Genomic DNA, 25,659 nt, shown 5'->3' on the forward strand with positions numbered 1-25,659 from the left:
TTTGTCATTTCTTCAGCTTCATTAACCTAGCATCTGTCTATGGGCTGCTTTTATGGGGGAAAAAACCAAACAAAAACAAACAAAAACCTCTGAACATTTTCAGTTAGTATGTTACAAGAGAAAGTTTTTTGAAACAACTGTCCTTTTGAATGGAACAGCTATGCCATGTTTTCTTGGCCAAAACTGTTGACAATACAAAAATATTAACAACTGTAGTTGAATAACGTTATTTAAAAACATGTACATATTTTGTACATATATATATGTACATACAAATATAAAAACTATTTTCTTTAAAAATGCTTACTATTTGCATGTAGATAAATAAGACCAAAGGTCCTGCAATTATGTTTTAAGTTCACTGTCTTGACCTTCAGAAACAGACTGAGCAGAACTAACAAATAAAATTGCAGTTAAAGAGATCTTTAAAAATCTATTATTTCTCAGCTACAGCATCTCAATTAAAAACTGTTTTTGTGTGAAGAGGCTTAACACCTACCTAGGAGTCCAATGGAGATGCCAGGGGCATACAGGAGTAGTCACACAGGGATTTAGTGGGAGATCAAGAGTTTGATCACAGAAAAGGGTGCTCAGCTACCCTAGTCATAAGTAAGACTATGACTTCAGGCACAAAGAACATACCTCCACAGTAGTGTTCAGGGAAAAGAAATGTAGAAAGGAATTTGGAGATCATTCTGGTATTCTTTCTGTACAAACACAGGGCTAGAAAAGAGATGCAATACTTTCATAGTACTTTCCTATAGGTTGCTGGTAGAACAACTACTAGAATACTGCTTCCAAACAAAGATTCAAAAAAGTTATAGATTAAAAAACTTTTTATAGATTGCTTAATCATTCTAGAAGCTTGTTCTATTTAAATGATCAAAGACCCCTTGATCACAATTTATAAATGCAAAATCTGGCTGTTAAAGTCATAATGAGATTCAGTGACTGGAAGATGAAGCTGAACCAAATCAGACCATAAATAATGCTCTCATTAGTTATCTGTGTACATATAAACTCTTGAAATAATCTATCAAGGGTTTGCCCATCACTAAAAATTAAATCAACATAGTTTTTTTTTAATTTGGTAGACATGCTTTAATTCAGCAACATCTATTGGACTTGAAGCAAATTAAATAATGGATGTCCATTGACCTGTGTTACTCAGAGGACTGAAGTAAATAATTTTAAGGCCTATATTAATCACTGAGTTCTTTAATTTATCCAATGAAAATAACAATGTCATAGCTTGGTCAGGTGAGTTAATCCTTATGTCTTGATTTGTTTATTCTAATCACAGTATTAGAATACCCTTTGCAGGGGATACTTCCTTCCTCCCACAGCCAGCAACAACCCTAAAACAGACCACTGGGACACATCCTGGCCTCTAGGTCATGTTGCCACCTCTGTCGGCAAGACTTCACCAAGGCCATGCTGGATCCGATAGGGACATTTTCACCAGCACTGCTGTCCAAAGGGACTACAGAGAAGGTGACATTATTTAGGGCTGTAACTATACCCTGCTGAGAGATGTCCCATGACAGTCACATCTTTTAAAATGCATTGCAGTGCAGCCTGGAAACAATGTGGTCATTTTTCAAGGAAAGAGACATCTAAGTGTGCTTCTCATTAAGTCCCCAGTCAGGCAATTCCAAAGTCTAATCATTGCTCTGCCTTTTCCCTTGGCTGGCGGTGATTCATTCAGCTCCCTTGGACCATGTGCCAAATGACAATAATCTGCTCTCTGGGGGCTTCCAAGCAGTAGGCACTGTTATGTAGTGTGCTGTAACTTCAAGGTGCATTTCAGCATGTCACCCAGACTGGCACAGTGACTGGTCTTTCATCTGTATAGATGATGATGGAACAAGCAGCATAAAAGCTGAAAAAGAGAAGATGGGGGAAGGGGTTGTAACTTAATTGTAGTCTTCCAGTACCTAAATGGAGCTTGCAAGAAAGCTGGACAGGGACTTTTTACAGGGGCATGTAGTGATAGGACAAGGGGGAATAGGCTTAAGCTGGAGGGCAGGTTTAGGTTAGGTACTAGGAAGAAATTCTTTATTGTGAGGGTGGGGAGGAAGTGGAACTGGTTGCTCTGAGAAGTTGTGGATGTCCTGCCTCTGAAAGTGTTCCAAGGCCAGGTTGGATGTGACTCTGAACAGCCTGGTTTAGCAAAGAGTGTCCCTGCCCATGGCAGGGGGAGTCGGAACTAGATGATCTTTAAGGTTGCTTCCAATATAATTTGATTCTATGTTTTCATCTGATCCTTTCATTACCGTTTGTAACTTCTCTTTCCTTAGATAGTTGCTAACAGCTACTGGCCTTGCATCTGACATGTATCAGCAATAAGAACTGTATATTTAAGGAGAAGGCTGTTACAACTTGCTGCTAGTCAAATTATACACTATTTTGCATTTGGTGTAGGTTTTTTTTTGGGTTGTTTTTTTTTTTTTTCCAGTTATAGTCATATAACACTTTGGCCTAATTTAAGGTCTGTGGTATACAGCTTTGGTCAAGGATTTCTCCTTTGTAAAGCCCTTACACCACGTTTTCTACCCTTAAGGGCTGGTGCTTTATGAATCCTTTGCATATCAAATTGGGCCAAATGGTGGTCATGGAAGTCACCACTTGTTCTGAAGAACCAGACAATGAACAGTCCTTCTCCAGCTCCAGGCTGTGTCAGCCAAAAGGACATGACAGGTCTGCTGCCAGACCTCGTATCACCCCAGCTGTTACCAAAGCTATTTGTAGAATTTTTCCTTCCCTACCTGGAGCTTACTGCAACAGGTCAGAAAAGGGTTACTAGTCAAGGTATCCCAGCTTGCCTTGACAGGAGAATAAGCTGCTCAGGAACAGATTAGAAGGGGCAGTAAACTGCAACATTAAGGGTGGTGAGCTGAAGACAATTGTTTCTGCTAGCACAGCCAGATCTTGCAGTGAACATGTGCAGCAGCCTTAGTTTTGCTTGATTTCTCATCTAAAATAAGGAGCACAATAGAAAGTAGGATTTTCCTCTGGCAGCTTCTACTTATCTCAGTCTCATATACGTACCTCCCCCTTAATGCTGGATTTTAATTTGCGCATTGAGCCCTCTAAAAGCTCCCTTCTTTGTTCTTATTCACTTCCCACTCACTTCTAAAGACAGTGGCTGTGATCATATTGTGAATTCTGTTATGCAGCAGTACCAATTAGTACTTGAACTTATTCCTGACTGCTACTTTGGAAGAAGTTGAAAGTATTTTGTCATTTTCATTCTTCAGGTCACTTCATGAAAAATTCACCTTCTGCAATAGATTATGGGTTTGTAAGTCACAATAATTATTCAAATCACAAAAACTTAATTTAACAGATTGAATTTATGCAATTTGTTGCTATTGCCAATGTATTCACTTCTTTCATGCTGTTTCCAACTACCAGTTCCAGCTCTGTATCGAATACAAAATGGAGACTGGGGAATGTATAACTAATCAAATGGGGTAAAATAAGAAGTGTATATCTGGATCCTTATGTTTGGGCTTAAGGCAAAGTTGGTATTTTATTACTTATTGCTGTTGCAATATGGTTTTGATGATCACATTTCCTCAGAAACCTGTCATTCTGAAGCAGTCAGTATTTTTTTTTTTTTGCTTATCCTCTTCAGCAGTGGTAATGATTAATCTGATTCTTTTGGCATGCAGTTTTAAATCCAGTCCCTTCAGCAGAATGAAATTTTAACCTTAGAAAATGGAAATCTGCCTTGTCAGTTTAGAGTTCTTTTCTATGTGCTGAAGGGCTAAATGTTCAATAAACTCTCCTACAATAATTTCATGAGTATACCTGCTCTCTCCTTGGTTGTCAGTTTGATTTTTGGTAGTGTAGGTAGATTTAGATTTCATTTTATAGGGAAAAGTGAGATACTCCTGCTAAAAGACCTTAAGGGAGGTTTCATTCTGCATAGCTATTTCACCCCTTTCTATGAAAAACATTTCCAGAGGGGCATTTTATTTCACAGAGTACTCTGATTTGGACAGGACTCACAAGGATCATCGAGTCCAACTCTCAAGTGAATGGCTCATATAGGGATTAAAGCTGTGACCTTGGTGTTATTAGCACTGTGTTCTAACCAACTGAGCTAATAATGAAACCTTTAATTACCTTAAGACTAAATCAGAAATAGAATTACTTGGCAGCTAAAATCTAGTTTCTGTTAATAGTCTATCCCCTGGAGGTGCTGGAACAGCAGAGATCCTTTACCTCTGACACTGTAAAAACTGTCTCCTTTTAACAAAGGTGTTGACTCATTAACTGGCTTCTTTTGCCTTCAGTTTGTTGTCTTTTTTCAGACATTAATTTCATTTGGAATGCTTATGATGCATGGGAGTTTTGGTCTTCTCTTCCAAATAACTGCCAAAAAACTAGGGCCATTGTTTTCTATAGATTGTGTAAGCAGGTATCACTTTTCTGCCAATTCACACACACAGCAACTTCAGTTCAGTCCAGACAGTCACCTTTAAAGAAAAAAAATGTACTCTGATTACAGTGAAGACCTTTACTATAAATTTCAATGGGGCTTTTCCTTTATTAACATAATTGATTGCAAAATAATCTGTTAGAAGACATAAGAAGGCTAAGAATTAGTTAATTGTTCACAGGATGAGGATTCTTTTTTTCAAGAACAAGAAAATCAGCTGACTGATTTTCAGTCAAGTTCTGTGGAAGTGAGAAGATAGTACCTAGTAAGAAAATAATTTCACTGAGGGCTGCTTTATTTAGGAGTATATCAGTGTGAAGCTGTAAACTTATGCTGAACATATTCTAATTTTCCTTGTGCTGTATTTTCAAGGCCCTAAGCCTTCTGAAATAAAAGGATGGAGCAGTAAACAACACTCATCTCCAACACACTGTACACATGTAGTGAACACATAGAATGTTGTGCTGTAGCATCATCATTTCCAGAGGAAGGAGGGGGGTATATAGCTGAAGTCCAGTTTAGCCTTCAGATGACTAAAAGCTGTCTCCTTCCATAGCCCACTGCTCACCACCAGGGCCATGTCACAGCACTACCCTTTGAACTTGACAAAATATTTACACACAGATTTAATAGATTACAGCCTCAGTCCACAAAGACTTACTTGTGCTTTTCACTGTGAGGAATCCCACTGAAATATTAATAAAGTTTGGTGTCAACTTTTCTGAGAAAAAAACTTGAAAAACTTGTTCATAATTCTGAGTGGCCATTATGAATCAAAAAATCAAATTGTTTTGAGAGAAGCATGGTAAAGGAAACTTGTTTCCTGTGATTTTTCCATCAGAAATTTCTCTCATAATCTGTTATTCCCACTGGTCTTCTGCCATCCTTAGCAATTTGCAGAATGAGCTGCCCCTGTGCATGAATCTGGTGATGAGATGTTGAGTTTGGGTTATCTCTGTAATTGATGTAACAGGACAGAGAACTCTTGTTTTGTGGTACAGCCTTTCTTTTCATGGGGTACTAACTGGGAGTTCCTTTCTACTGATTTCTATGAAACTTTTCAGTTCATATTTACTTTGAATGAAACCAGCCAACCAGTTCAAAACACAATATAAAAATCTCTTGTGAGCTGATGTGCAAAGGGTAAGATTACATAAAACCTCATTTCTTTAAAATTTTATAATTTGTTAATTGTGTGTTTTCCTCTAAATTTCCTTAAAAGACTCTAAAGTCTACTACAATGGGTTATACCCATAACCTGCTATGGTTTATTTCAGTGAGGTTTTCATTAAGCTTGCAAGAAAGAGGAGAGGATAACTTGGCAGAAAATTGTCTAACACATGTTCCTTCTCACCCTTGAATGTATTACTTTCCCTCTGTGAATATGACTTCTGAATGAAAAGCCTTAAGTCTTTCACATTAAACTATGTGATGAACCTACTGCAATATGCAAGAGTCTAGCAAAACAGTGAAAAGGCCAGTTTACTCTTTACTGAAAGGGAAAATTCGGGAAGAATGGAGTACAAAGAAATGGGAGAAGCCCACACAGGGCCTGGCCACAAACTGGTATAAATCATTTCAGTGGTCATGTGCTGGATGATGCCTTCTGTTTCAGCCCATCACACCAATGTAGTAAATGCAGACTGATGAAAGCTCTAGGATCATTGAACACTGACAGATCTGTGGCAAACATCAAATACTTGACTACTGACCATTGCATATAAACCTAGATTTAAGGAGAAAGGAGGTATTAGGAAGATTTTGCAGCACCACAGGCTTAGTTAAATGAAAATCTGTATTAAGGATTAAAAGAGAGAATATAACTGCTGTTTACTAACATTATTATGTATAAATTTCTTTTTTGAAATTCATTAAGTAAATGGTAAGAATCTTCTTATTCTAAACAAATTTAAATGGACTAATTTTTTTTTAAAAATCCATCTTGCAGGTATAGAGTGAGCTGCCATAAAAGCAGCTTGTTCACAGCTGTTTTTTTAATCATACATTTCTTCCAACTATTCCTAGCAAAATGTTGTAACAAACAAAAAAAAAATTCTTTAAATTGCTAATATTAATTGTTGCTTTATACTCTTGCAATTGTCGCATAGTACTGCAATTTGTGAAATAAGTGAATGTTTCCACTTGGATCAGGCTGAAAACAAGAACATAATTCATCACCTTCCGTCTTCTTTACTTCTTATGGGCTACTTATTCCAAGAAACCATTTAAGCTGTTCAGAATCTTCTTACTGTGATGGATTTGCTGTCATTTTGCTGAAATCCCCAAAATTAAACTTGTCATATTACTGAGTTAGGCCACAGAAATATTCCTCATTTCTGCCCACTGTTGCCACACAGTACGGTCCTTAATTTCACCTTGGATAATTTTCACAGTAACTGTAGCTGTCTACACATACAACTGAAAGATGGTCTGAGGAGATACCTGGGATCAAACCCCTGCTAGACACCCATTGGTAAACCTGCCACTGGCTGCTCTCATTTGACAAACATAATTTTACTTGCTGGTAAATCCCCTAGTTTCTATTCAGGTGAGACTTCTTGAAGCTAAATAAAGCCCCAGAATGATAAGCATGTATTTCAGGAGACAGACACAGTCTTTTCCTTTGATACCTGAAGAGGCAGTGGAGGTAACTGTGTGAGAAAGGAGAAAGAAGGACTAGACATTCTGGGTCAACCTGAAACACCAGTTAAGACTAACCTTCATGACTACAGCTGTGAAGCAACAGAGTAAATACTAAGGCAGAATAACTTGCTCCAGCACACACTGTTAAGACATGCCATTTGGTGAGGGAGGAATAAAAAAGTTCACCTGCAAACCCAAGATCTTATCATCACCTCATGGTACTTACCTGGAGCCAGCCAGAAGCAACTGAGGAACTTAAGTCCAGGACTGAATACAGTTGGTATTATTCTTACTTATTTTTCCTATGGGGTAAAAGAGGGGTTATTGACAGCAGTGATACTGGGCACTAGAAGGTAAAGATCCTCAGACAGAACCATAAAGAGGCACTGACTAGACAGAGGTAGGGAAGAGAGGGAGACAAAACCAAAGATTAAATATATTTAAGCAATGACTCAACAGACATGCTTATACTGCATGGAATATAAAGGGAAGCTTGCAAAATGGAAAGAGACTAAGAAGTCTGTGGGGTGAGGTATGGACTTAAAGAGACAAAGAAGAGGTGAAGCTGCAATGACTTATTCACAGATTAACTGCAGAGCCAACAGAAGAGAGAATTCGAGATTCAGATAAATTCGTGACACAAATGGTTGGACGAAGCAGGAGAGACCTTGAGAGTGTCATATATTAAAACAGAAAAAGGAGAGGGTATCTTGCCTTAAATGGAATTAAAAGAATGAGCAAAGAAGAAATAGTGAATGAATAATTGCCCAAAGGCTGCACTTGGTGTGATCCAACCAAGCAGTGGACAAGGAATGGACAAATGTCACAGGTTCAGCATGGGAATGAGTAATATCCTGAACTTTGTCAACATGTAAAAGAGCTTTTGGAGTGAAACTGAGCTATCCAACACTACTCAACAGTGGTTCTTCCACTGTTCCAATGTTCCAGCCTTTTCATGGAATGTTCACAAACAGAAATGGGGGATAACCTTGAGAGGGACTGAGTAAAGAATCTCCCGTTTTTCTATATCACTTCCATTATCTGGAAATAGTCAAGCAAGCAGAAACTGACAGTTTCATTGCTGTGATCTTCCCCATAACAGGTAGCTCAAAGTGTGGATGGTCAGCAAATCTGAACGGTTTAAAATTTTGAGAATATCAAATGTTTCAAGGCAACTATTTTCACTGTCTGTTCTGAAGCATAAGGAGTTGATTAATTTATTTAAAACTGACTATAAGTGAAATACAAAAAGAGTTTGTGCAGATCTTCCAATGCTGAGGAAAGCATAGCAGTCTAGGTAGATGAATATGTTATGCAATGTAAAGGACATTCTGGATCCATGGCACACATGAAAGCCTTGTAATACAGGTTTTCTAAAAGAAGTCAAGTATACTTCCTATTAGCTAAGAGGAAAAAGGCCTTAAACAAGCATGTTCAAAGTGCTCAGTTTAACAATTGTGATTTGCATCTAGGAATACTGCATAAGTACTTGTTGGACAAGAATCAGAAGAACTTTGAGAGTGTTTCTAAAGCATTGAAAAAACCAAGATTACACATTTGGTATTGCCACAGCGTTCCTTGAGGCAAGCATGCAGTAAGCCTCCCACAAACTTGAACCAAAGCTCTCACAATTAGAAGTAAAGCTCCCATAGATTTGAACCCAGATTGTAGATTAGTAGGTGAAGAAGGTGTAAATTTCAGTTTGAAAAGAGAATTGAAGAAGCACGTCACTGAAATACAGGATTGTGTGACAGGTCAACACAAGTTGTGCATATATGCATGAATCAATGTCTGTAAACCTGCGAGCTTTTCTAAAACTTTGGAACCAGAGGGCTAAAACCTTTTGAGAAGTCAGTGAGGTCTTGGCTTTTAAATTAGCAGTAGACTTTTTATTCTCTTATTAGGAAGATTACCAGCTCAGGTTTTATTCATGATCAGATGACTTCAACATACACTGACTACAAGTGTTTGGCACTCTGGAATTATAATATAAGTGAAAATAACCTTAGGCAGTAACTTGAGTTCCTTCATATGCTACTTAGAGGATGACAAAGAGCTATAAAATGATCAGTGAATAGCCTCATCAGGCAGGTTTTTCTCCAATCTCCATCCCTTTTCCTTTGCTACAGAAAACTTCTGGCCCCATCATGCCATCTCTTCTGCAGAGAGAAAAATCCCCTCTGTTGCACTGCAAAAGGCAGAATTCAGAGTGGCTTACTGTGGACTTTTCGGCCAATACATGTCCAAGGCAAATGTTTACAGGACAAACAGTTTTCTGCAATGGATGGATTAATTTGATTATAGGTTTGAAACTCCTTTCTCAACTTGGTCCTAAACCACATGTGAATGACAATGGATCACAGGTTGGCCTTATTCTGTATTCCCACCACTTACACATAAAATCCTACTGTAGTCATCCTGCAGTCTCTGCACAGACAGTAGGCTCCCCTCTCACTGAAGGTGTCACTGGCTGGCCTTGTGTCCCCATACCCATCTCCTAACTCATCCCCATACCCAACTCACCTTTTAGGTGCTCTCACACCACCAAGAGCGGTCTAGTCTGCCTCTGGAAGCACAGGGAGCAGGAAAAGGACTTGGCATCATGTCACTTTGACTCAGGGAATAATGAAAACAAAATGTTAAAACTAAAGACATTTTTAACTATCATCAGGTATCTGAGTATTTGTAAATAAAACAGAGGAGCTGCTGATTTGTTACCACATGCAGTATTTAATTATTGCTATGACACTAAGGTATGCTAAGGTTCGCCTGAACTAACTGGTACTTGACTAAGGAGTTCCTGGGAACTGGGCATGGGTCCATTTGAAGCAGGGTTTAAAAACCCAGTTTTCCACAGAGAATGGCAGCACCTTCCCCATCTGGAAACCAAGAACCTGTCAGACTGCCGATGCAGATTTCCCAGCTCTGGTCCCTCATCACAGGTAGACTCAGGTGAGGATTTCAGCTGTCCTAGGCCAATCTTCCACGTGACAGAAGATGTGGTTTGATTTTGTCTTTTTTGGTCGCCCTTTTTGAGGAATCACCTGATTTGTTGTGGCACTGAGCGTTTCCCTGGCAAAAGCCAGGGTCCCTGCCGGTCACTCCTGCTGAGACCAAGCACACCGCGGGCGCGGGGCCGTCACTCGGCCGAGGAAGCCTCCCGGGGCAGTTTCAGTGACCGCGGGAGATTCAGCCTGAGTCACTGGGATGACAACATCAGCTGTCACAAAGATGAAGACAATCATGTAGCAGAACACCACTGACATCCATTTCATACCTTGCTGCCTTTAATGAAACTGGATAATTATAGCTAAGTGTACTGGCTATGCCACCGCTGATATTTGTTTTTTACATCGATCTCGCTGAGCAGGCGTCCATCAAGGGTCGCCCTCTCCGTGGCGCCGCTGGCCTCAGGCAGACCAAGGCGCCTCTCAAGCAAGGCTCCCCCTGCCCGAGTGGTACAGCCTCGCCTCCCTCCCCCCATCCCGCGGCGCCCGGTGGTTGCTGCTGGCGGCGGCGCGTGCGCAGAGAGCGCCCGGCGGCGGCGGGCGGCGCTGAGGGGCCGGCGGGTCGAGGCCTCCCCAGGCGGGTCGGACCGGGCCGGGCGCTCCTGGGGGAACGGGCAGGGCAGACCCGGAGCCGGGAAGGGCCGTCCTGTCATTGCGGGCAGAGCTGTGGGTGAGGAGCGGGGTTTGTGCGTCGGGGCCGGTCTCCAGCTGTGCGTGAGGGGCTCGGCGGCCCCCGGGGGCTCGGGAGGGTTACGAGCGGCGTCGGTGCCGCGTCTGTGCGGGGGCGGAGGAGCAGTCACGGCCCTGCTAGAGCCGGGGCTTGCGGTAGTGGGTCGCGCTGTTCAGGGCCTGGTCGTGCCGTGGGGTTGGTATGTTTTACCCTGGTTTTCCCCGAGGAGATTGGGGGGGGGGGGGCGGTGCTGGGACTTGGAGTGGGGCTCGGCGGCTGTGATGCCGTGGGGTGGGCGAAGGGCCTTCGGGGCTCCCGGCCATCCCCCTCCCTGTAGCGGGGCACCTGCGAGCAAAGGGCAGGGCGACTAGGTGCAGCACGGGGAACGGTGGTCACGCTGGCATTTGCTGCCTGCTGAAGCACGGCGGGAGCTTCTCGTCCTCGGCGGGCGCTGTGCCCTCGGTGGTCTCTGTGGCCTTTTCGCTTGCGTTCCCCAGAACGCACGGTGGTGTTCAGCGCTCACAGGCTGCCGCGGGTGTGGTGGTCGTGCTCGTATCACCTGTATGGTTCATGAAACGAGCTGGAGTTCAAATATTTCAGTATTATCTGGCTTTTCCCTCCCCACAAGTCTTTTTGTTTGAACTACGGTGTGTTCAGGAAGTTTCAGACAACTTGAGGCACTTAATGCTGGGTTGTTCAGCTAATTACACTGATGTTGCTAATAATATGTAATCGTGTTGCTTGTCTGCATTCCATACTCTTTTTCCATTTTTGAATATGTTTGTTTGTTTTTTTTTTTTTGGAAAGAGGCTTAGTGTTGAGAAACTGATTGCAGAATCTCGTTTTGAGCCATGGTCATTACAGCCCCTTTTTGGTGTAAATGGTCCCCTTTACTGCATTAGTTTTCTGTAGTTTTAAGCCCTGGATCTGTATTTGAGATTCTGAACTGCACCCAAAGTTGTAGTAAATGCTGTAAAATCTGTGTGGGAAAAGCAGGGGAGTAGAACAATAACTGTGCAATGCTGTTGAAATAAAAGTTTCATAAGTAACAAAACAGGGTTTGCTTATTGTATTTTCTCTTCCTCTTTCTTGCCTTCCTACTTGATCCTCTTCTGCTTTTGCTTCAGTGCATTACTTTGGACTAGTAGGGACTTCATGGGCCACTTGTAAATCTTGTTGCTTATGGGTTTTTTTTGTCTACCTGTCTTTGGGATGACTGTGCCTAATGGCAACAGGACCAAAGTCATAACTGCAGTGGATGTGAGCCCTCTATGGTTTTGAGTCTAGATATATGAATGTACTTAAAAATTCACTAATTTTTTTTTTTATCCTTGTTCCAGATGGAAGAATTTATGCTTACTGGTTTGCATAATAGCAGAGGCTAAATAGGCATGAAGGAGACTATAGTGGGGATGAGAAGTGTCCAAAGAGAAGAAATGAATCCTACACATGATCATCCAGTGTTTGGGACTGTTTTTGACTGGGACTATCTCTTATGGGAAATTCGTTTGACATTTTTAGCTGCTGGTTTCTTAATCTACTTGGGAGTATTTCTTCTGTCTCACTGGTTGTCTTCTTGGAGAAGTACCACTTACCGTGCCTTGTATGCAAAGGAGAAGGTGTTTTGGAATATGGCAGTCACACGTGCTGTCTTTGGACTTCAGAGTTGTGTTGCTGGGTTATGGGCTTTGCTCATAGATCCTGTTTTTCATGCTGACAAAGTCTATTCACAGCAAAAGTGGAGTTGGTTTAACTGTTTAATAGCAGCTGGATTTTTCTTGCTTGAAAATGTAGCAGTTCATGTGTCCAACATTATTTTTAGAACATTTGATGTTTTCTTAGTAGTTCATCATTTGCTTGCTTTTGGTGGCTTGGCTGGTTTGGTAATTAATGTGAAATCTGGACATTATCTGCCTTTGATGGGAATGTTGCTGGAGATGAGTACTCCCTCAACATGCATTTCCTGGATGCTTCTAAAGGTAAGAATGTGATAATTTTCAGATGATGTTTTTAACAGTTTTCATGCATTTCACTTGTCTGTAGATAATCTGTGTGGTTTGTTGGGATAGGTTTTTATCAAAACTGCATTTATCCAGCTGATACCTGTGTTATTGCCATACCTGCTTTTGTCAGGATGGCACTTGTGCAGGCCTCCATGTCAGTTTGTGTGCTGCTGTGTGAACGTGCACAGTAGGATGATATAGATCCGTACCAAGTTTAAGATTCCATTATATATATGTGGAGTAACATTGCACTATGAGGAAAAAATGCCTGAGATGTGTGTATATAAAAACTGGGTATTTGTATTAGTTCTGTAGATTCCTCAGTTCCTTATCTCGAAGTAACAGTTTCACTTCTGTGTACTTTGTGTTCTTATTTTTCTAGGCTGGCCGTGCTAACACCTTTTTCTGGAAGGCAAACCAGTGGGTGATGATCCATTTGTTTCACTGCCGCATGATTCTTACCTACCACATGTGGTGGGTGTGTATTTTCAATTGGAATGCCATTATAGAAAACCTGGGACTTCTTCACTTCATTGTTTTATTCTCGGGATTATTTGCTGTTACAGTAATACTTAACCCATACTGGACATACAAAAAAACTCAGCAACTCCTCAGCCCAACTGACTGGAACTTTGAAAATAAAGCAGTGGAAAATGGAAAATTAAATGGTGAAACACATCAAAAGAAGAGGATATAGCACTTAAACAACAGTTTCCCAGCAGGGTAGCAGAAGAATGCAATGCAAAGTCATTCTTTGCACATGAACTAGAAGATTTTGCAAGAAGCTCCTTGATGCAGTGACTCCTTGCTGGTAGCACTCTGGGTGCATCACAAGTGTTGAAAAGCATTGTTTGTGTTTGTTATCTGTATACATATAAGAACTTCAACCCTCATTATGAATTACACCAACAATTTGTCAGGTTGGACAGTATTTCATAATTTAGCAGTGATGTGCTGCCTAATGGCATGTTTTTTTTCCTAATGCTTCGAAGTAGCTTTACAGTAAGTCATCTATTAAGCTCAGCTTGAATCAAGTTTAGCTTGAATCCTATTTAACATATGGTAGAGATACTGAAAATTATGTTAAATTGTGTATTAAGATCAATTATGATCCAAGTTAGGTATGCATGGGTACCTAATTCCTGTGTGCCAGTGAATCATTCCAAGTGGCAGAACTGGTCAGTGGTAGAATGCTGTCATGGCCCAGGTTTGGGGTTTTTTGTTGGTTGGTTTGTGGGTTTGGGTTTTTTTGGGTATTGTTTTTTGTTCCTTTTTTCTTTTAAGCGCACTTAAGGAACAAGGAAAATAATTGAGTGTTTGCTGTCAAAGTTGTAGTTTTCAGGTTGCCCTCAGTATGGGAGGAGTTTATATCCACCAAAACCATGCATGTGGAGATCCACACATTTTCCATACGTGTGGTTTGGTAGGTAAACATAGTGGCCCCTTCTGGACTTTGAATCAATGAAATACAAGTGGCAACACCAGAAGGCAACTCAGTGTCATCCTTGAAAAAAATGCTGCTTGATTAGTAAAATTATTTTGTTTGTATGTCCCGTGTGAGGGGTCATGCAATTAGTTCCACTAGTGCTTCTGTTATGGTTCCTCTCATTATTGGGAATACACTTAGTTTTAGATGGTTTCAGAATCTGAGGTGACTCCTTGATGGAGGAAAGCCTGTATCACCTCCCGTAGGACTTAGGTTGTTTTAATATTTTTATTTAACTTTAAAGAACATACCAAGCAACACTAGCAATCCTTTGCACTTTATCTCCCACATCACAAAAATCTTTCCTTTACCTGAGAAACTGGGCTGCTCTTTAGATAGGGACTAATGGTGATTGATGTTCTCCCACTTAAGATACTGGTTTCATGGTTCCTGGGTGAAATGTTGGGAAGCAGATGGAAGGATAAAGATCACTATAGAAGAGAGTGACATCTAGTGGTAGGAGAATGACAGGGGTATTAGTTTTTGTGCACAGAACAAATGGGATTTTAAAAAGTGGTTAATTGGAACTCTGTGTGACATGACTGCTACACAGATTTATTTTCCAAAGCATAAAGACTGGACAAGTCCAAGCTGTGAAGAATTTTACATCAAGCAATTTTACATCATCTCTACAATTAGAGACTTTGTGAACTGATCTGTGGTGGAGCATATTGTTTTAAATGTGTGAGGGAAGCACTCTTTCGTGTAAACAGCCCCATTTTATTAATTTTTGGTGGGAATGTCTTAGATTTGTTCTGAGTGAAGGGAGTGGTTGGGTTGCTGTGTTCCCTCATTCACTCTGTGTGAGCAGAGAGTTGAATTGCTGTTCTGTGATGGGGAGGAAACTTCATACTTTAGGTCACAAATACATAGGCAGATCTTGTTGATAATGATGAAGTGGTGAATATCTGAAATTGCCCATTCAAAACCAGGCTGAGAGGGTCAGAGTAATTTTACACAGCAACCCTGTTTGATATTGTGCTGATATTTAATAGATAGAATCTAAATTTGGAGCTGTCTTCTTATTTTTAAGCTGGGCAGAATGAAGTTGCAGTGTTGCCTGCCTGGGCACCATCCTATGGTAAAAAGTGTTCTCAAAAGTTTGAAATGGTGTACCTGTCTCAAGCAGTTGTATGTGGGAGAGTAATATTAAAAGTACTTTGGAATAAACCAGAGGGATAAATTCCTTGGCGATGGAAAAATGATCTGAATGCATATCTTGCAGAATCCAAACCTCACTTGCAGGAGATCCAGGGAGAAAGGCAGAGAATAAGTCATCAGGTATCAGAATGATGATGTACTCTATGAAGCTTCAAACTTGAAGGTTTGGATTCGATAAAACAAGGCAATAATTGTTAAAATCCCAGCTACAGAATTCTGAAGAATCATAATAGAAAATGGAAGCATCAGAAGAAGTTTGGGATGAGTGTGTAATTCTTGTAGTGGCTGGCTAAAGAATGTTAAGTTCCTATGTGCTAAAATAAAAGAATATGGAGGGTGGGGGTTAGTAGTGAATTGAGACTGAAAAAAGACAGGTGGAAATTTATGTCATAGCACCTGATGTATAAAGTTTAATATTTTATATTATTAATGTGTATAACTTTATTAATTGAATTTTAAATATTTCATTAAAATTATGTTTTTATCATCATAATGCAGGTTTTTTAGTTTGCATCCTTGTGTGAGTTTTTTCACAAAAAAGACTGTAAGGGTTTGCATGTCTTAAGTATATAATGAATGATACTTTAGAGCCCCTGTTAACCTAAACACTGGTAGACCTGCTAGAACAAGAAACTATGCAATAAAGCATAAAATAACAGCACTTACTCTATTTCTGTTGGTTTAAGAGTACTTTACAGTCCAGCTAAAAATACAACACAACAAAAATACGACAACCTTTCTTCTTCATCCTTTTCATGGCCTTTTCATGTGTTGGAGTTACCAGTTACACAGAGCCTCTTTTTTCATACTTGAGTATAAAAGGACCTTTTATAAGGGCATGTAGTGATAGGACAAGGGTAATGACTTCAAACTAAAAGAGGGGAGATTTAGATTATATTAGGATGGTGAGGCACTGGAACAGGTTGCCCAGAGAAGTTTGGATACCCCATCCCTGGAAGTGTTCAGGGTGAGGTTGAATGGGGCTTTGAACAACCTGGTGTAGTGGAAGGTGTCCCTGCCTACAGCAGGAGGGTTGGAACTAGATAATCCATAAGGTCTCTTCCAATCCCAGACTTCTGGTATTCTTCAGTGTCTATTGACACTGCTCCCTTTAGGAGGATTTTCTGGTTTATTATTGTGGAAGTCACATTGCTCTGATAAAGTTCTTGAACTGAAGGTGTTGGTACTTATAACTAAGTGATCCTTTTCGACCTAAAGGTAGAGTAGCCATATGTGGTTGTAAATTTTGTTGAAGTGAAATTAATCCAATCCTGTTGGGCCTTCTTACACAGCTTCATCCATAATTTAGAAAAATTTAGTCAGCTTCGATAGTGGTTGGGTCAGAGAGTTTGCTGCTGAGGATCTGGAAAACTTGCATAACATGATTTTGGGTGAATTATTTGTTTGCCAAGGTGACTGCTAGGGACTTGGCTCTGCTTTCTTGTTGAACAAGCTTATTTGAGGAGTCGTGTTTGTGTCACCTTTCTGAAGCTTTTTTTAAAAAAAAAAAACCCAAACAACAAAAACCCAAACCAGTGAACTGTGGTGGGATAATGGTGTTCAGTTGATTTGGTTTAGTTTTTTTGTTTTTTTAAAGAAAGTTGTTTGATCTGAGACATCCTTGTCCAGTCATCTGGTTCTTGCAGTCTTCATACAACATTGCTAAATCACAGGTTTTGTTTTCCTCCATTTCTAGCCTATATTTTTTTTTTCCAAAACTTGTCATTGTTTTTCCCCCTGAACCCACCATTTTAAAATTTTTATTCTTACTTGCAGTACTGGTCATGATCTTGGAGTCACATTACCATTGCAGTATTTTTCTCTAGTAGTTTTCAATACATGCTGTCAGGCACATCTTCCACTAAATATCCATGTCCAAGTCTTTCAGAGTGTTTTTGTGTTTTCCTGATAACATGGATTAAATACTGATGTGATATGGAGTTATAAGAAACCTTCTTTAACCTCAGGGACACTTCCTCTTAAAGTGAATTTAAAAGTGTTAAGCAAACTTAAGTCTGCTCTTGTACAATATAACATTTGATAAAAAGCATCTTTACACTGTACATAAATAAAAGTATTTTATTGAATAGCTGTCTATGGTGATTTTCATTTCTGGATTAAAATAATGCCTGTTATTTTTTACTGGCTATTTGTAGCTTAAACAGTTTTTGCAATGCATGCACTAAAATGATTTATTTTGAAATGTTAAACATGACAAAGGTAATGTCATATTCATGGAAATAGCTATAAAAATCTTGTAAACCAATGTTCCTTCACAGTGTTTCATGTGTTATTCCCACAAGCATGTTTGGAACACTAGAAGCTGTGCTATATGTAAGTGTGTATTAAAAACAGGTAAAAAAACAACCCTTGGGAATGACCCTTCTGATCGGGTATTTGAAGTGTGTGGTCCATTTTTGCATTAGGCTCTGACCATAAAGACACTTCATTTGACACCACGTGATACTTCATAGTTTAGTATATGTAATCTTAAATAAACAACAAAACCACGAACATAAAGACCAAAAACTTGCCCCTTGCAAAATAGAAAAATACAGTTCTGATCATTTCTTTCAGGTTGTTTTTCAGGAAATGATTCCTGATGCTTTTTAGATTAGTAAGTCCAAGGAACCCAGCATCATTACTGGTATTTTAATTATTCTTATAAGAATGCACAGTGCAAGTAACTGGTTGGCTGCCTGTGCAGTGAAGTCTCCAAGGTTAACTGAAGCAGAAGCAAGATATTCATGTGTACAGCTCCACTAACTGTGAGATGTGTGTGGGTACAGCTTAGGATGAAAAGAACAATGTATAATAGTGCTTGTATGAGTGAAGTCCCCCCTTGTCTTTTTTTTTTTGTTTTTTTTTTTCTTTTGGCAAATGATCTGTAAAATTAATTAAAATATTATTGTTTTGTTATTCATTTAATAGGTAAATACATTTTACTTGGTAGTGTTAAACACATTCTCAGAAAAATGTTGGAGCAGACTTGGGCCGACAATGTTACACACCAATTACAGTCTTTTGGTCTTGTGTCATTGCACCGTTACTTGGAACAAAAAATGCAAGCAGTGGTCATTAATGAAGTAAACTATGCCTGTTGATGTAGTTTTCAGCCCCCAGATGGGTTTCCAGTGTTGGAGGAGACATTTCATGCACTGGATCTGATTGACTAAATAGCATGTTCTGCTAGTGGTGGTGCCACAGAGCAGGAACAAGTATTTTGCAGCACATTGTGCCTTCTGCTTTTCCTCTAAGTTTCACACTGGTGAGTGGGGTGGAAAGATGATGATACAGCAAACTTGCAAGGCCATAGCAGACCTTGTTCATAGTTCAGGATGGCAGACAAGCCAAGCTTGGAAAGACTGGGGCCTGCTCAGCTGTTCACAAATGAGAAAGCAAAGAAATTGACTGTGCCATTGCTTGACCTAGGGTCACTTCTGAGTCCTTAGGAATATGACCTGAGCAGAGAGAAATTTAATACTAGCTTTGTCAGATGCATTATGTCTGGTTTGAAATTTTTATTTCCTTGTATGATTGTGGCTGCCTGTGCTCCTTTGACTTCTGGGCTCACATTAGCGTGCTGTATAAGCTGACAGTATTTTCACCACTCTGTCCTCAGACACTAAAGAATTGTGAGGTTTTAGTACTGGTAATTGATTCTGGCAGCTCCGGGTATTTGCTTGTATTTATTTATTGCTATATAGATCTGTAACTTCCTTCTCTTGCCTTGCTCCTTCTATTGCTAAAAGCAGTTTACCAGTGAACACTGCATTTTGTTGCCAAAGTTGTGCTCATTCAAGTTTAAGCATGGGGCTTGCAAAAAGAAGGGGACAAAATATACCTGAAAAGGACTAATTTTGTAGAAAGGCAGAGTGTTGAATTTTCTATATTTTTGAACCTTGCAGTTCTGCTGTTGGGATCTTTTAAGTGAAAATTAAGGTATCAAATTTATATTACCTTGAAAAACAAAGTCATGCAGACAAACTACAGAAGTATATCGAATACTTTTGCATGGAGGTTTGCATAGAGTAGGCATATAGCATCCAACAAGAGCTTGTTCATCTTGTTTTGTGAGTCATATTTACAGGAAGAAAGTGTATCGTGGAAAGCAGCAGTAGCCTTCCTAAGGACTCATTAAGAATTAAATCAGAAAAAAGCTAGGAGACTTTCGGATGAGGTAGATGGAACTGGTTGTTACATTGTATACTGCTGACCAGGTTGTGGTTACATATTGAATATGTAGTTTTTTCTGATGCTATAACTCTTCCTTTATTCTCTCAGCACCATATTGACTATTACTGTGACACTGGTTGAGGCTAAGTTTAAAAATTTTTTAGGACATCAGAATTGCTAAGCAATATATTGCCCTAGGCTGAAAGAGCCTAAAGTCTGTTCTAATTTAAAGTCTGTTCTAATTTAAAGTAATTTATTCTTGTGCCATCATTGCCTTTTTATCTTACATAATTACTTTTTACCCCTGGAGACTCTTTTGCATACTCATGCGTACAAATCGATCTGCTCTTTTGTTTTCCCAGCCATACTCTTTGCTTGTCACTTTTCCCACTTGAATTCCTTTTTATTACATGTTGGCAGCTTAGAGTTGTACATAGTATTTGATATAAAATCTTCTCACAATCTTCTATTACACTAGTACCTCCTTTCCTTCCCTGGGAACAGTTCTGCTTTGGACAAAAGCTGCATTTGTCTTTCAGGGTTGCATGACCTCAGCACTTTGTGGTGCTCCTGAGAGGAAATTCATTGAAGTTTTTCCCTTAATCAGCTTCAGGATGAAGAAGAGGCATCAGAGAACAGTGAAATAACTGAAAGCAGGAATGTTGTGTTATAGAAACAACTTGTGCATATGACTGTCTGGGGCCCGGCAGCAGCAGCGGGGGCTCCATGAGGGCTGCCCCAGCCGGACACGGCAGGACACAGCTGGGCTCACTGGTTCCAGCCGGACACAGCCGGTTCCAGCTGGATCCAGCCACCCACCGCAGGGTGTGGCTGAGCCACGGCGGGGGTACTGTGGAGAAACATAGGTAAAGAAGGGCAAAAAATGCTGCACAGAAGTGAGGAGAACAAAGTGAAAGAAATACCTCTGTGAGCATCAAGTTCATTGAAGGAGGGGGAGCAGCTGCTCCAGGGCACCAGAGCAGATTCAGCTGCAGCCCATGGAGGAGGCTCTGAAGGAGCAGGTTTATCCTGAAGGACTGCAGCCTGTGGGAAGCACCCACACTAAAGCAGAGGAGAAATGAGAGGAAGAAGAAGCACTGGGAGGAGCTGTTACTGACTGACCACAACCCCGGTTCCCATCCCACTGTGCCCCTCCAGATGGGGGAGGCCAAGGAGATGGGAATGCAGTGATGTTTAGCCTCGTGCAAAGGAAGAACAGAGAGGGGAGGGTCTTTTTAGTTTTGTATCTGTTACCATCTCATTTTTAATTTTAATTGACAAAAAATAAAATTTCCCCAAGCTGAGTCTGTTTGGCCCATGACAGTAGTTGCTAAGGGATCTTCTTGTCTTCATTTTGACCTACAAGATTTCCATATTATTTTCTTCCCCAGTCCTGCTGACAAGGGGGAATGAGAGAGCAATTGGGTGAGGGTCTAGTTGCTGGCCAAGGTCAACCCATCACAAGAAGTTATGGCATCAGCTGTACTATCACTTAGGTACCACCCATGACAACAAGGAGATGATGTAACACAAAGGCTTTGCTCCTGAGGAATATTAAAATATAGGAAAATTTATACCTAGTCTGTCTGAATTGGCAGTCTGAGAATTTGACTTGCAAATGCTCCTTGTAAAAGAAGGAAAGAAGTGAAATTAAATGCATTAATGAAAGACGTTCTAGTGCTGGTAAAAGATAACAATATTATAAAATTAAATTGTCAGGTTAACCTGTACTGGTGCTCTCAGAACTGAGGAACTGTCTCCCAGTAATGGTGCTGGTGCTACAGGAAGATGTGGAAGATGAGTCAGCAGTAGGCATCAAAGCAGAATATGAATAAGCAATGTTTTTATAAACCCAAATATTATTTTTGATGTAATAGTCTGAATTTAGGAAAACTGTGGTTTGCTTTTATTTTTCAAAATATATATTATAAAGTATGTATTCCATATATAAATAAAAAAAAAATACTGTCACTCAGTCTGGTTTGGTAAGAAAAGTAGAGGGGACCTGTAACTTTGCAAGGATCCAGGATTTGTTCTGCAGATGCTCAAGTTAAGCAAACTCATTGGATGTCCTGGCTTGGAGTGGTTTCTGAGGGATAACAGTAAACAGATGACACACTGCCTTCATGGGGGACACAGTTAGGAACAGAATTTTCAGTGGATGAATACTCCCTAGAAAAAAGTGCCAGCTACATCAGCTGTTAAACAGAAGGATCTGAGAAAACTGGGCTTTGCTGGGGAACTTGATAACTTAAGTTTTAGTTGTTTTGTTCATTTCATGCAGTATCTTGGAAAGCAAGCTATTGGAACGATGTCTTTAGGTGTCATAAATTTAGGTATACATCCAACCATGCCAATTTCCAAGGAGTGAGAAAAGAGGCATCCCACCTTCATGGCATTGTGTCACAGGGGGTCAGGACGCTGGCCAGGGCTGATGGTGTCCTGAAGATGCCCGGTACATGAGCTGGAGTAGGTGGATGGTGTAGATGTACGGTGAAGATGTGTGGGGTAGATCACCTATGTGCAGTAGCTTGGAGGCAAAGTATCTTTGCTGAAGCCTCAGGAATCAGAAATGAGAGCAGGTAAATTTTGGTGAGGTCTCATGCAAATATCACCAGTAAAACCAATTTAAACATCAACTTCTTAAAATCTGGTTATAAGAAGCATCATGGTAACAGTGGAGACAGCCATTATCTGTACTCTAATTATCGACAACTAATTATGGATGGATAAATAATGAATTTGTGATTGCAATGATTAGGGCACTTATTATTACTGCTGTAATTAGGCTGTTGCCTAATAAAACAGTAGGAAAGTGCAAGTTATTTTGAAAGTTAGTTTTTCTAAGTAGATCTGTTATTGTTGGATTTATCCAAGAAGGTTTCCCCAGCAACCTTTTATTGAAATATATGTATGGTCACCAGAATCAAAAGAAGGAGTAGTCAAAGATCAAAGGGGTTTATAAAAAGTCTTAAAGAAAGATTTCAATTTTGTCTAAGATAATTGTGAAAGATAAGAATCTGCGAAAGGTGTTTATGAAAGGGAGAATTTAATGCACATAGATTGTGAGATAGGTGTTAAATGGAGAAAGATGTTGCTAGAAATGGTACTTTTCATTACAGAATCAACTAGTTGTACTTGGTCTAGATGTGTGTCTGCTTTGTAAAGTGGCCTCTAATGATAAGTATTTATTAAACAGTTTGCCCAAGATTGATTCCCTACCATTCAGCTCCTGAAATGATAGCTTGGTGTGAGTGAAATGCAACATATTTTAAAAATCACAGAAACAACAGGATAGAATGGTCTCTGGTGGAACTGAGAGGTCTCAGATATGAACTGAACACCATAATGGTACTCCTGGCCTTAACTTTGATGTATGGTCCAATTGTCTTGTTTGCTTTCTTACACAGCAAACAAGACAATTAGATCTATATGAAACCTATTTTGAGTCAATGCCATGATGAACTGCATTAAAAAGAAATAACTTTGTGAAAATGGAAACATTGTTTGAAAGGAATAATTTAAAAAACTTTATGATTCAGACTTGTATGAACCCACACACAGACTTGGATAATTGTGAATCTGTGTTGTTAAACTACAGACAAAGGGAAAATGTAGGGAAAAGGTGCATAATCAAATGTCAAATGCCACCATTTTCTAGTAATGATTTCCTGTAATGTTAATGAATTTACTATTTACTGAGTGTATTTTATTACTCACTGTAGAATGAGTTTACTTATATAGGCAGGGATCACTGCTGAATGACGCGTGGATCTTTGAACAGCATTTAACTCCAAGATTTTATTCTTAAAAGTGGCCCAAAGATTTCAGATAATACTTAACAACATTAAATAGTTGTAATGAGTCATAATTTGTTTAAGAATTTATAATGTACTTAAGAGCATTTATTTTTGTTGAAGTGTGACAGATGTGTACATGGATATATTGGGAGGTACACATTTGCAAAATGATTGCATCTTGTAAAGGTTTTCTAGATTTTAACTAAGTGGCATGTTCAGTCCTGAGTGTACAAGTGGTTGGTGTTACTCTCAGGACAAGTGTTCCATCCTTGAGTGGCATGGGCTTTGGGCGGCTGTGTGGTCAGAGCTGGTCTGCAGAGATGCTCACTGTGAGGACTGTCACGCAAGAAGGAAGCAAAAAGAAAAAAAAATCGGCATGAGGTGCCAGCATCTCTAGATAGCATTTAATTTGAAAACTATTACTGGATTTCTGGTTATAAATGAGATTAAAATCCAAAATAGCGCCGTGGCCCAGTTTGTACCCTGGCGCGTTCATGGGCTGTTCGGGAGCATGAGGCTGAGTGTGCCGAATTGTTTAGCCCCGGGCCCGGCTGCCCTCCCGGTGTCTGCAGCCGGGCAGCTCCGCTCTCCGCCCGCGCACCGAGGCCTGGCGGGGCCGCCCCGCCCGCAGGGCCTCGGGGCAAGCGGCGGGATGTGCTCCCGCCCCGGGGCGTGTCACGTGCGGCGGCAGGAATGCGGCGGGCTCCGGGGGGACACGAGGTGCCCGCCCCGCCCCGGCCCGGCCCGACCCGCCCGACCGGCGGGGCCAGCTGGGATCCGACCGGGCCTCGCGGGGGCGGGCGCCGGGAGCGGCGGCCCGGGGAGGCGCTGACGGCAGCGGCGGCCGCAGCGAGGCGGGGCCGGGCCGGGCCGGGCCGGGCGGCTCCCGCCGGCGCTCAGGAGCTCCGCCCGGCGGCCAGCGCGAGCTCCGCGGCGGGCTGAGTGACGTGTCCGGGCAGCGGGGCAGCCGCCGGGGCCCCGGCGGAGCGGGCCGGAGCGGGCCGTGCCGGGCGGCGGCCGCCTCGGAGCGTTTGGCGGCGGCTCCGGCCGCGGCGGAGGAGGTGGGTGTTCGCTTCGCGCCGGGCTCTTGCTCCGGTGTTGTTACGGAAAACTTGGTCCTCGGAGGGTGGGCTCGATGTTTGGTGCGGAGACGCCCTTCAGGGGCGGGGGGCTGGGGGGCCCGGGGCGGCAGCCGCTGGACACGGCCGCGGGGCGGGAGGGGGACACGCGTGGTGTGAGATTGTCATTCAAAAGGTTTTGCCCGTGCGAGGTGGGTCACTGAAGAGAGGATGCGAGGGGGACGTAAAATGCCTTGGCCAAACTTCTCTCTGCTGAACTGTGGTGAAGTTTCTTCTGCGAGGTTTTCGCGGGGGTTTTCTCGCGTGCGCGGTGTGGGGAGCCGCCGGCTCCAGCTTCGCTCCCCTCTCCATCAGCTACGGACATGGCTTTGGAAAGCAGAACTCCCGTGGGAGCTGGTGTTCCTTTCCTTCCCCGCTCTTCAACGCTGGTGTCGACCAGTTTTTTTAGTAGGCATCTCTAATTAAATTGGTTGTCTTGACACAGGGGAAAAATACTTATTCACAATAACACTGTGCTTTTATGTATTTTTTCCCTTTGGTTTCTTTGTAATTAACGGTGCAACTATTGGAGAAGTTACATACTTGTTTGTGGTCATCCCAGACCATGTAGTTGCTTTTGCAAGATGCCCTGCACTTACAGGGTAAACTAAGAAGAGCTTTAAAAGATTGCCCAGTCATGCACTGGACGAGTGAGTGAGCAAGCTGTGTCAGGAGGCAGTACCAAGTACTGGGAAAGGCAGCTCCTAGTAATTTGACCACAGCAAAGGCTTATTTTAAAGATTTTTAGGTGTTGCTTGAATTTTTGGCCAAAACAATTTTATCCATCCTAAATTCTGTCATCTTTCATTTACATATTTCTTCAATCCTTCTTTCTTTTTTTCCCTTTCTTTCCCAAAGATCCTAAGATCATGGCTTTTATCTTGAGCTAGCAGGTTTTAAGGTGTTTAATTGAAATGTAAAAAGCATCTTTTTGTTTCAGTCTGGCAGTTTAACTGTTAGCATAAAAAGGTGTAGGGTTGGGATCTTTTTTTCATGAGTTAGGAAATAAAAAATGTTGCTTAAAAACTGTTTCATGCTAAATCAGTGAGATTCTGCCAACATGTGTTAGTTTGTGGCTATTTTTATTGTAAATAAAATGTTTTTTTCCTAAAGCCTTCACTCTGCTTGATGAATTCCAGTGAGC

The 25,659-nt window shown here is 41.1% G+C and overlaps 2 protein-coding genes across 3 annotated transcripts in view; both read left to right on the forward strand.

Annotated features, from left to right (window-relative positions):
- The first annotated feature begins 10,644 nt into the window (after positions 1-10,644).
- CLN8 (CLN8 transmembrane ER and ERGIC protein) lies at positions 10,645-15,914 on the forward strand. The gene is made up of 3 exons (XM_084203023.1): positions 10,645-10,771; positions 12,112-12,750; positions 13,157-15,914. The coding sequence occupies exons 2-3, from the start codon at positions 12,163-12,165 to the stop codon at positions 13,469-13,471; spliced, it is 903 nt and encodes a 300-aa protein (XP_084059149.1). The 5' UTR covers positions 10,645-10,771; positions 12,112-12,162; the 3' UTR covers positions 13,472-15,914.
- An 8,425-nt stretch (positions 15,915-24,339) lies between these two features.
- ARHGEF10 (Rho guanine nucleotide exchange factor 10) overlaps positions 24,340-25,659 on the forward strand; it is a 108,560-nt gene continuing 107,240 nt past the window's right edge. For both annotated transcript variants that reach the window (XM_084202516.1, XM_084202517.1), the window contains exon 1: positions 24,340-24,458. The gene's annotated coding sequence lies outside the window, so the exon portion shown is untranslated. The remainder of the gene's footprint in view (positions 24,459-25,659) is intronic.

This window comes from Fringilla coelebs (assembly GCF_963513975.1).
Source record: "Fringilla coelebs genome assembly, chromosome: 3".
NCBI lineage: Eukaryota > Metazoa > Chordata > Aves > Passeriformes > Fringillidae > Fringilla > Fringilla coelebs.

Excerpts from the sequence above, each read along its gene's own strand:
- CLN8 (XM_084203023.1), top strand. The coding sequence starts at position 12,163 with ATGAAGGAGACTATAGTGGGGATGAGAAGTGTCCAAAGAGAAGAAATG. Across the intron at positions 12,751-13,156 it reads TTTCCTGGATGCTTCTAAAG|GCTGGCCGTGCTAACACCTT; the intron begins GTAAGAATGTGA and ends TTATTTTTCTAG.